The 11,464-nt window shown below is 49.4% G+C and overlaps 1 protein-coding gene across 3 annotated transcripts; it reads left to right on the forward strand.

Annotated features, from left to right (window-relative positions):
• Positions 1-562: 562 nt before the first annotated feature.
• On the forward strand, positions 563-11,422 carry LOC132454533 (mucin-4-like). Of its 3 annotated transcripts, none has more exons than XM_060047960.1 (13): positions 564-1,649; positions 2,891-2,964; positions 3,099-3,204; positions 3,473-3,529; positions 3,615-3,730; positions 4,739-4,823; positions 5,422-5,505; positions 6,467-6,619; positions 6,860-7,047; positions 7,311-7,614; positions 7,849-7,992; positions 8,173-8,364; positions 8,537-11,422. In XM_060047960.1, the coding sequence occupies exons 3-13, from the start codon at positions 3,193-3,195 to the stop codon at positions 10,004-10,006; spliced, it is 2,805 nt and encodes a 934-aa protein (XP_059903943.1). In that variant the 5' UTR covers positions 564-1,649; positions 2,891-2,964; positions 3,099-3,192; the 3' UTR covers positions 10,007-11,422. The 3 variants fall into 3 exon arrangements, with proteins under 3 accessions (XP_059903946.1, XP_059903943.1, XP_059903944.1); XM_060047961.1 differs by having other exon boundaries at positions 3,099-3,199; XM_060047963.1 differs by lacking the exon at positions 5,422-5,505 and having other exon boundaries at positions 563-1,649.
• Positions 11,423-11,464: the final 42 nt, after the last annotated feature.

The following is an 11,464-nucleotide window of genomic DNA, read 5'->3' on the forward strand; positions in this document are numbered from 1 at the left end:
TTTTTCGTCCTCTCAGCCTCCCGTCTACCTCCTCTCAGCCTCATCTCAGCTTAGTCCATAAAAAGGGTGTGCGTGGAACTGTAGCCTCCACCACCTGCACCTCTCCTGCCTCCTCCCCTGAACCTATGCAGCCTCCACCACGTTAACCTCTCCAACTGCCGCCCACCTCTCCAGCCTCCACCCATTAACCTCGCCAGCCTCGACCACCCATTTCCAAAATGCTTGAGCAAGATGCTTTATAAAGAAGTTTTAGGATTTCAATCACACACACACAATAGATATGCATTACACACACACACGCAAAAACACAACACTTATGTTTCATAAAAGTTGGCTAAAGTGAGATACACCCACAGAGGAGGAGGGAGAGGGAGGGTGAGAGGGGAGATAATGGGTGTTTTTCTTGTTAAAAGAATGACATCACTTGGTAACCCTGAGAGAGAAGGGGGGGGGGGGGGGGGGGGGGGGGGGGGGGAAGAACATTCTGTAGCTTCACTCCAAACCCCGCCCCTCTGACAGGAAAAGATGACATCATATTTCCCCTCTGGTGTTCTGACAGAGCAACAAGGTCTCTCTCTCTCTCTCTCTCTCTCTCTCTCTCTCTCTCTCTCTCTCTCTCTCTCTCTCTCTCTCTCTCTCTCTCTCTCTCTCTCTCTGTCTCTCTCTCCAGATGTTGCCCTGGTGCAGTAGAGCAAGGCAGCAGCCGTGGTCAGGTCTCCTCCAGTAGTGGTTCTGTTCTGAGCCCAGCGACACAGAGCCGGGCCTGGGGTCGCGACCCCGCCATGTCAGAGGGGGGATGGGTGCGTAGGATCCAGCCGTTTGTCATCGGGACCAGGCTGTCCGTCCCGCCAGACCCCCAGGACCAAGGAGAACCCAGCTGGTCTCCCTGTCCCACTGGACGCGCCGCATCAGACCGGACCTGCTCCACCGGGCTGGAGGAAGAGGGGGAAGAGGAGGAGGACTCCCTATCTCCGGCCTACTCCTCCTCACGCTCTATCAGGAAGATAGCCATATGCAGGGGGGGGCAGCCTGGACCTCCAGACCCGAGAGGAGGCAGATCCTGGAACTCCAGACCCGAGAGAGGCAGATCCTGGGACTCCAGACCGAGAGAGGCAGATCCTGGAACACCAGACCCGAGAGAGGCAGATCCTGGACCTCCAGACCCGAGAGAGGCAGATCCTGGAACTCCAGGCCTTAGAGAGACAAGCCTGGACCTCTAGACCCTAGAGAGGCAGATCCTGAAACTCCATATCTTAGAGAGGCAGACCCTGGAACTCCAGACCCTGGACCTCTAGACCCTAAAGAGACAGACCCTGGATCTCTAGACCCTAGAGAGGCAGATCCTGGAACTCCAGACCATGGACCTCCAGACCCTAGAGACACAAGACCTCTGGACCCTGGACCTTTCGACCATAAAGAGACGGGAACTCCAGACCCTAGAGACACAAGACCTCCAAACCTGGACCCCTGGACCCTAGAGAGACCGACCCTGGACCTCAGGACCCTAGAGAGACCGACCCTGGACCCCTGGACCCTAGCGAGCCCGGCCGGGAGGGCCAAGGGGTGTCCAGGCATCATGGGAGGATCAGCCTAGAGGATGGCGGAGGGCCACGGTCTCAGCAGTGGAGGAGGAGCTCTGTCCCGCTGAGGTAAACATCAGCTGGTCCAAGACATCCAGAATGATCCAACACTTAATAACACACGATAATCCTACAGCACTCATACAGGCATGATGAATACATGACTCTACTACAATACTAATACAGACATGATGAATAGAGGATACGCAAACCATACTTTTACAATACTAATAATAACATGACTATATCATACTCATACATTACTTATACAGACATGATGAATATATGATTCTACTACAATACTAATACAGACATGATGAATAGAGGATACTCAAACAATACTTATACAATACTAATAATAACATGACTATATCATACTCATACAATATTAATACAAAACTAATACTAACATGACTAAATGATACTCATACATTACTCATACAGACATGATGAATATATGATTCTACTACAATACTAATACAGACATGATGAATATATGATATTGAAACAATACTCATACTAACTTGACTATATGATACTCATGCAATACTAATACTAGCATGATGACTATGATACTTATACAATACTAATAGTAATACTAACATGATGAATACATGATGCCCAAACAATACTAATACAATCCCCATACTAACATGATGAATATATGATACTCATACAATACAATACGATACAGACATGATGAATATATGATACTCATACAATTCTAATATTAACATGATGACTTTATGCTACTAATACAATACTGATGCTAGCATGATTGTATGATACTCATACAATACTAATGCTGACCATTTCTTTCTCCTTTGATTTGCTCTCCATCAGTTTATTTTCAGAAAGGTCTTTACGTTCAGTAAAAAGAATGATAGATTGATGATACTTGAGTGGTTTCATATTGAATGCTAATGTTCCCCATTAGGAAACCGTTAGGATGCCTCACTAAATGATCATGATTAATGTGTTAATTATGTGTTATTACATGACAAAAACACAAAAACAAACAGTGTCAAATAGCAGTTCTAGACTGTCAGGTAGAGCCAATCATCAACTTCCCTATCTTGACCAGTGGCTGTTGGGATGCCCGGATGCTCCTTCTCATTGGTCCACACAGGATGTTCCCTCTCATTGGTCCACACAGGACGTTCCCACCCATTGGTCCGCACAGGAATTCCACATCACTGACAGACAGGGCCAGCTGAAAGCCTCCGATCCAAAAAGTCTCCGCCCAATCCATTCTACTGTAAACCTTCTTTGGTGATGTCGTTTGATGAGGGCTGTTTCTTGTTTGCCAGGAGTCACGCCCCCTGGTGGCGGGGTCAGGTGTGGAGGAGGAGGAGCCACAGAGGGAAACAACCTCAGATCACCTGTACGGCAGAATCACATCTACGCTTCATTTGCATTATCAGTGTTCACATTTTACTAATTTTGTTTGAGGGAATATTTGTCTGTGTGTAGATTGTTTGTTGTATATATATAATTTGAGTGTGTGTGTTTGTGTAGATTATCTTCTTTGTTAGGTAACAATAAACTTGACGTGAAGCTAGCTCTGGATGTCTCCTCCTTCTACCAAACAGCCGACGGTCTCCTAGCAACCATGGACAGTAAGGTAACCTCGTAACCATGGACAGTAAGGCAACCATCGACTCCATGCTCTGAATGCTCTTTGGTACTTAGCTGTCAAGAAGTTTCCTGAATAAATACTTTTTCATCACCTAGCAACCATAAACAGTAAGATAACTTAGCCCTACACTTTGCATCTTGAAAGCTGGTAAATGAAAGGAGAGAGTAATTGGTGTAATGTGATTGGCTACAGTAAGGCAGGTGGCAGGTGGGCATGCAGGTGCATGCTGGGTAATGGCTGGTTTGTTTTACAGCATGTTGCAGAGCTGACCAACAAAGAAGAGCTCGAGGAGCTGACCTTGAAGATAACAGTGTGTCGCTTCGTTATTTCAATCATCATCATCGTCATCATCATTATCATCGTCGTCATATATTCATGTCTGTCTCTCTGTCCAGATGTTAGACCAGAGGGTGATCTGCCTTTCTGAGGTCCACCCCACCCTGGCGTCCAGACTAACCCAGAAGCAGACAGAGGTTCGGGATCGCTGGCACCGCCTGCTGGAGCGGAGGAGGTACTTCCCCACCTAACCTGAACAGCATGATGGAGCTTCCTATTATTACCACTAGAACTATCTGGTGTTCTAGTAGAGAGACTGTGGATACAGAGCTCTAAAAGGTCTCAAGGCAGACTGGGACATTGGGTATGGAACCCAGATCCTTCACCAGTATGTAGTACGTACACCCTAGTAGACCGAGTGTAGTAGACCTTCCTCCCTCCCCTTCCATCATGGCTGTGGCCTCATTGAATGTGGCAACAGCTTCCACATTCAGCACCATCTCAGGTTCTGTTCAGTTTGAGTTGATCTCAGATCTCTGTACACCACCCTCGATACACTGAGAGCTCTACAGGAGTTTGATTTAGTCCAGAACCCCACAAAGCAAACACAACAAGATGGCACGGCCGAGACATGACTTCATAACCAAGAGTTGGTCCAAAACGGTGACATCATTATCTGCCCTGAAGTCATGGAAACTGAGCGCTCAGTTTAAGGAGACGGAGGAGGGGGTTGGACTGCTTAAGTTGTATAAAAACAACATTGCTGCCTTATCTTAAAGAGACAGAGGGGGTTAAACTGCTAACGTTGGATAAAAACAACATGGCTGCCTTATCCTTCTTCTGGCATCGCTGATCTTTATGTATAAAATCACTCACTCAGCCTTCCAAAACGTTACCACGGTAAGAAATAACCTGACGTCATCCAACATGTTAGAGAGAGTGAGTCATGTTCTTAATACAAAGGGATCAAATGAAGTACCTGTCTGTCTGTCTGTCTGTCTGTCTGTCTGTCTGTCTGTCTGTCTGTCTGTCTGTCTGTCTGTCTCTCTCTCTCTCTCTCTCTCTCTCTCTCTCTCTCTCTCTCTCTCTCTCTCTCACCCTCTCTCTCTCTCTCGCTCCCTCTCTCTCTCTCTCTCTCTCTCTCTCTCTCTCTCTCTCTCTCTCTCTCTCTCTCTCTCTCTCTCTCTCTCTCTCTCTCTCTCTCTCTCTCTCTCTCTCACTCTATCTCTCTCTCTCACACTAGTGTGGAGGGGGCCTCCTGTTTAAAGCCTAGTGATGGAGCAGACCAATCAGGGCTTGACGTTGAGTATCCAGCTTTCACTGTAAAGGTAGCAATTACTTTCCACTGAGTTTACCCGTTGCACCTCCCTTACTACTCCCTTACTACCTTACTACTACTCAAACCTCCCTAGCACCTCCTCACACCTTCCTTGGACCTCCTAGCACATTCTCAAAGCGTTCCCCTTGCACCACCTAGCACCTCCCTAGCACCTCCTCATGCCTCCGTAGCACCTCCTAGCACCTCCTCAAACCCCCCTAGCAACTCCTCACACTTCCCTAGAACCTCCCTAGCACTTCCTCACACCTCCCTAGAACCAGCACCTCCTTACACCTGCCTAGCACCTCCTCAAAGCTCCCTGGCACCTCCTCACACCTCTTAGCACTTCCTCACACCTCCATAGCACCTCCTCCCACCTACTGCAGAACCCCCTGACACCTCCCCACCACCAGTCTGTGTGCCCCGGCGGGGTCTGGTTTAACAGAGGAGCTGAACGCGTTTATGGGATACAGTCTCTCTGCTGCCACCGTCAGGCTAACCCTGAAAGTGAAGGAGTCGATCTTGGTTTTCTTGTGGTGTGGGCATGATGTGTTTAATCAGTGTCTCCATGGTAACGGAGCTAGCGTTCCTGTTTCTCACCTCACCAGACACTGCGGTGGTTGGAGGACAGCGCTTCATTAGCACCAGCCGGTCGACAGGGGGGAGTCAGGGCAAAGAGACCCTTTAGGAAGGTATCATACTATCACAATACTACCCTACTACTACCATCATACATACTCTGTTATATAGAGAGTATAGATCCTGTTATTATACTATTAATGATAACAACAATAATATCATCAAATTAATCATTGCTTATATTATAAATGTGTTTAGCCGTGATATAAAACTGATCGCAAGGGGCTGTGGGTAGGATGCAGAGTTGTAGAGTAAGAGCAGAAAGACAATTTGGAAACAACAACTAAAACAACCCCCCCCCCCCCCCCCCCCTTCCTTTCTGCTCTCTCTCTTCCTACCCTTCTCCTCCATTGAGCAGTGGTCCATTTCATGCACCTGTGAACAACCAGAGCAGATATTATCACAGTGTGTTTCACTCACTAATACCTAACAGATGGCTAGGCCGTTTATAGCAAATTGCGCTCAAGTAATAGCTTTAATATCCTTAAATCCCTTCCACTCTCCCCTCCTCTCACCTCCTCTCCTCGCCTCTCTCTCCTCTGCCCTCTCCTCCCCTCTTCTCTTCTCTTCCATCTCCTCTCCTGTCCTTTCCTCTCCTCTTCTCCCTCCCCACTCCTCTCCTCTCCTCTCTCCCCTCCCCTCTCCTCTCCTCTCTCCTCCCTCCCCTCTCCTCTCCTCTTTCCTCCCTCCCTTTCCTCTCCTCTCCTCCCCTCTCCTCTCCTCCCCTCCCCCTCCCCTCCCCCCTCCCCTCTCCTCTCCTCTCCCCTCTCTCCTCTCTCCTCCCTCCCTTTCCCCTCCTCCTCTCCTCTCCTCTGCTCCTCTCCTCTCCTCCCCTCTCCCCTCACCTCTCCTCTCACCTCTCCTCTCCTCTCTCCCCTCCATTCTCCTCTCCTTTCGCCTCCCTCCCCTCTCCTCTTTCCTCCCTCCCTTTCCTCTCCTCCCCTCTCCTCTCATCTCCTCTCTCCCCTCCTCCCTCCACTCCTCCCCTCTCTCCCCTCTCCTCTCTTTCCTCAGAGACGCTCGCTGAGGAGGAGGATCTACCAGTTGCTGTCTCGCTGTGCAGAGCTCTGCATGGACATTCTGGAGGCCCAGGACCTCATGGTGCTGAGGTGTGAGCCTCACAGCCCCATGATGGACACCTTCACACAGCAGCAGCACACCCTGGAGGTTCGGCGTCCTTTTCTCCTCTTTCCCTTCCTCTCTCCTCTCCTCTCCTCTCCTCTCCTCTCCTCTCCTCTCCTCTCCTCTCCCCTCCCTTCCTTTCCCCTCAGTCTGTCTGATTGTCTGTCTGTCTGTCTGTCTGTCTGTCTGTCTGTCTGTCTGTCTGTCTGTCTGTCTGTCTGTCTGTCTGTCTGTCTGTCTGTCTGTCTGTCTGTCTGTCTGTCTGTCTGTCTGTCTGTCTGTTAGCTGGAACAGGAAGTGATGCGGCCAGACGTGGAGGAGCTGGAGCATGTGACCTCTGACCCCCAGTGTGAGGATATGGGGGCGTGTCTACAGGCCTGGGAGGAAGTGACCCACGGCTTGGCAGAGAACAACCTGTGTCTCCAACACGTGGAGAATATCCAAAGGTTCCTGAGGGACTACCTGGACATCATGTGAGGACAACTAGGGGTTAACTATTGATCTTCTCATAGCGCTTCTCATTTCAAAGAGTTTTGAAACCGGTTTACATACTGGTTTAAGGCCCATGGTTTTTGACATCTCCCAGGATGAGGGATGTTGAGCAACCCTAGTGTGGACATATGTTTGCATGAGGCTGAGACTCATGTTGATAAGTAGAATTTCCCTTTGGGGTCAATAAAGTGTTATGTTATCATCAGTCTAGTCTGGTATAAGCTTCCTCATCCGTCCCCTGCAGATCCTGGGCTGAGGAGACCAGAACCGCTCTGTTGTCTAAGGGACCTCCACAGTCCTCCGTTGGTCGGGACCACCCAGGTCCCCAGCTAGAACCACCTCTAGACCCCCCTCTACACCACCTTCCAGAACCTCCTCTACACCACCCTCCAGCCCCTGAAGACCACCAGGACCCTGTACACCGCCAGGACCCTGTACACCACCAGGACCCTGTTCACCACAGAGTCCAGCAGAAGCTGAAGGACCTGTCTGTCCTGGAAGCAGAAGGACGTCTGCTATTCCCAGAGTCCTCCCATCTCGCACCAACCGTAAGATCAACCAATCAAAGGCTTAAGTTCCCTACAACCAACCAATCCCACCCACCGTTGAATTAACAATCAACCAATCACTAGCCTGAGCTGCGAGCCTGCAGCAGACCCTTGTGTCTGCTATTTAACTTAGTGATTGTTGGTAGTAGGACATTATGGACTTCATATACCCTGAATAATCTGACTATGATGTTTCTATAAGGAAGGATAAGATCTTTAAATCTTTGTTCACAGATCAAGGAAAGGATGGAGGAGCTGCAAGGCATGCTGGGATGGATTCAGCTAAACGGCTGGGACCGGAGGAGCCCTGGTTACCATAGCAACCAGCTTGGGGGATTGGATGTGGGTCGCCAAGACGGCCGCTCTCCATCCTCGGAGGTAAGCACAGATACGCAGGAGATCCGTTCTCAATCAGGAGCTTTTGAAGGAACTTAATTCAAACGTGTGGTTATGGATGTTCCTCCGTGGACGTTCTCAGCACTGTGGTATCTGGTCAGGTGGAACCGCCACCCTGAGCCGATACAACTCACTAGGTGACGTCATGGTTCTGCTCTTTAGGCTCCGCTGCCTCCCCATGAGAACCTACTGACTCAGTCCCCAGCGGAGCCCAGCGCGGATCCGAACCAGGTCCCCCAGTGTCTGGTCACCAGGCTATCTTCTGGGGGTGATGGGATCAGCTTGGTGCTGACCTTTGACCCAGAGTCAGCGGACAAAGGTCATGACCTGATGATCCCGGAACCAAGCCACCGGGTTGGTACCTGCTAACAACCTGCTTAAAGAAATCGGTGTGTGTTTCTGTGGTTGTACTGGGTAGCTCCCAGTAGAACCAGTAGCAGACTGTGGTTGTGCTGGGCAGCTCCCAGTAGAACCAGTGGCACACTGTGTTTCTTCTCCCACTGAATATGGTTCTCTTCCCCTTCAGGTCAGCAGGTTTCTTCAGGTCTCAGACATGAGTAGAGGAGGCCCGCTTCCCCTAGATGGTCTTCATTACATCTCCTCCACCACCCCCTCCTCCTCCACCACCCCCTCCTCCTCCACTACCACCTCCACCACCCCCTCCTCCACCACCCCCTCCTCCACCACCAGCTCCGCTTCCTCCTCCACTACCACCTCCACCACCCCCTCCTCCACCTCCACCCCCTCCTCCACCACTATCACCACCACCTCCTCCTCCACCACCCCTTCCTCCACCACCCTTTCCTCCACCATTACCACCTCCACCCCCTCCTCCTCCACCACCACCTCCTCCTCCACCACCACCTCCTCCACCACCTTCCTTCCGAAGGTGAGCACTGTGGTCCTGCCTGCGACCCCCGCCCTCACCTCCGTCGCCTCCCTGAAGGTGCACACCGAAGGTCGAGGGAGGAGATCCACCGCCCGGCGTTCACCCTCTGGCCCTCCCCAGGCAGAGCCTCCGGCCCCCGCCCCGCCCCCCCACAGAGCCAACACCTGGCCCCTTGACCACCAGACCTCAGACGGCCCCGCCGCCACCACCAGGCCCGGGCACCCCAGCCTGCAGCTCTACATGAGGCAGGACCCCGGGGGGAGGACCCGCGGGGTCAAAGGTCCAGATCAGGCGGAGGTCAGGGGTCACGCGGAGGGCCGGTACACCATCCCGTTGGGGTCCACCCTCAGACTGGACCTGCCCAGGAGCCGGGACAAACCCGCCAAACTGACCTCTGAGGGTCACAGTCTAGCCAGGACCTCTCCTCCGCTGGTCAGATCGGGCTGTCCAAACACATGCCTGAGTGGTTCTGCCCCAGGAGGACCCGGCAACCCCCAGCCCCCCTCCAGGGTCGCCTGTGGTGGGACGCGTCCGGAGGGAGAGATGTCTGAACATGTCAGAGCGCCAGCTAACGCCCCTCTTTGCTGCCACCTTGTGGACACACCTCACGGCTCCCAGTCCACAGAGGAGCCCAGGTCACCCCCCCCTCTGGTTGAGGGTGCCAGCACACCCGGGTGGGTCCCGGGTGTGTCTGTCACCTCAGACCGGGCTCCACGTCCGTCGAGCCGGGCTGTAGCTCCAGAACCTCCGGGATCTCTAGAGCTCCTCAGACGTCACATCTGTCCGTCTGTTCACACTAAGATCTCCGACCTGGAGGGTCACATGTATCACCAGCCCAAGCACCCAGCCCCCCTCCAACTCCACCCAGACCAGGCCGGCTCTGTGAGCGCTCGGCCCTGCGGGTTCGGTCGGGTGGTGGTCTGCTCAGAGGAGGAGCAGACCTGCTGGTTCTGTTCACGACCCGGCCAGAGAGGAGACCCCCTGCGGCCACAGACCGCAGGGGGTCTCCCTCCAGAGGGTCTCCCTCCAGAGCGCTGGCAGTTTGAGGAGGTGGAGGGAGAGCTGGAAGACATCTGGGACTCGGTGACTAAAGAGAGAGCACCGTGACCTGCTAAACCACCACCTGACCTGCTAAACCATCCCCACCTTGACCTGTTAAACCGCCTCATCCCTGACCTGCTTAACCACCACCCTGACCTGCTAAACCATGACCGGTTTGGTCACCAGACAAGAATGTTACATATCAAGAGAAAATGTCTTTCATAAATGTATTTTATGTTCTTTAATTTTCTTACATGATATTTTTATATTTGCTCTTTTTCCATGTTATTTTAAGAATAGCATAGATCTATATTCTGTTTTGAAACTAAAGATATATCTTATTACTTATAAAGTTTCCTTCAATAAAACATGATGATACTGTATAATCAGCACATGATATTTTTTCTAGTAGTTGAGTTCCCATAGTCTAACCTGCTTTTTATTTCTGCTTTATGTGTGTCTAACGGTGTCCAACAAGCGTCTCTTTGTTATAATAACCATCTTAGTGGTTTTGATTTAATTTCCTCTAATTTAAACGCCTTATTATCCAACAGCTGTATCAGCAGTTTCACACATTATTCTGTCACCTTGTATGTTTTATACATATATTTGAGTATTCAAATACTACCATATTATAGACACATTGTATGTGTCTATAATATGGATCTACATAGCATAACCATATACTATATTCTGCAGTAAGTGTATAATTTTCAACGAGAATAATGCAGACTATATTTTTGTTATAGTTCCATTTTCTATTTAAAAAGATTGTAAGGAAACCAACCATGGCTAAAAGTCCTTGGAGGCCGCCGGTTGTCATTATATCCTCAATAACTCTGCCGCTAGAGGTCAGTATATCATATAGGAACTGGCTCCCTAAAGCAGACTGAATTAATCCACCGATCAATTTGCCTCATAAATAATTAATAATACTTAACCTCCACAAACAAAGCCTAATCTAAATGCAGATTTAAAAAGAAGTAAGAACACTGTGTCCCATTTGAAGAAAATCACATTTACCAAGCAGAGTATTTTGATTCATATATCCGTGGATTCAATAATATAGAATATTTTTACTTTTGCATGGATAAAATAATCGACCATATAATTTCCTAATGCCCGATCATCGTGCTCTGCAACTGACAAACTAACTTAAATCAGCATTGTTTACATAATTAACTGAAATATTGGAGTTTAGGAGATATCAGTTTTCCTCAAGTGCTATTGTGTTGCCTTCTTTTGTTACTGAATTTGTATCTGATTTTTTTAAAAGTGGATTTTATTTTGCATTCATAACTTTAATTTTTTACATTTCTTTTTATTTTCCTATTTTTTCGGTTGCACAGGCATAAATTCACCAATTAATTCACACAATAAACACATACTAATAACACTACCTACATAATTAATAAATGCACACTCATGAACACAACAAAATGAATAAGAATCAATAATAAAATACCAAAAAAATTAAATAATACTCAGGATTTCCATTTATTTTAATGTTTCGTAGAGATACTC

The sequence above is a fragment of the Gadus macrocephalus genome, chromosome 3 (assembly GCF_031168955.1).
Source record: "Gadus macrocephalus chromosome 3, ASM3116895v1".
Classification (NCBI taxonomy): Eukaryota; Metazoa; Chordata; class Actinopteri; order Gadiformes; family Gadidae; genus Gadus; species Gadus macrocephalus.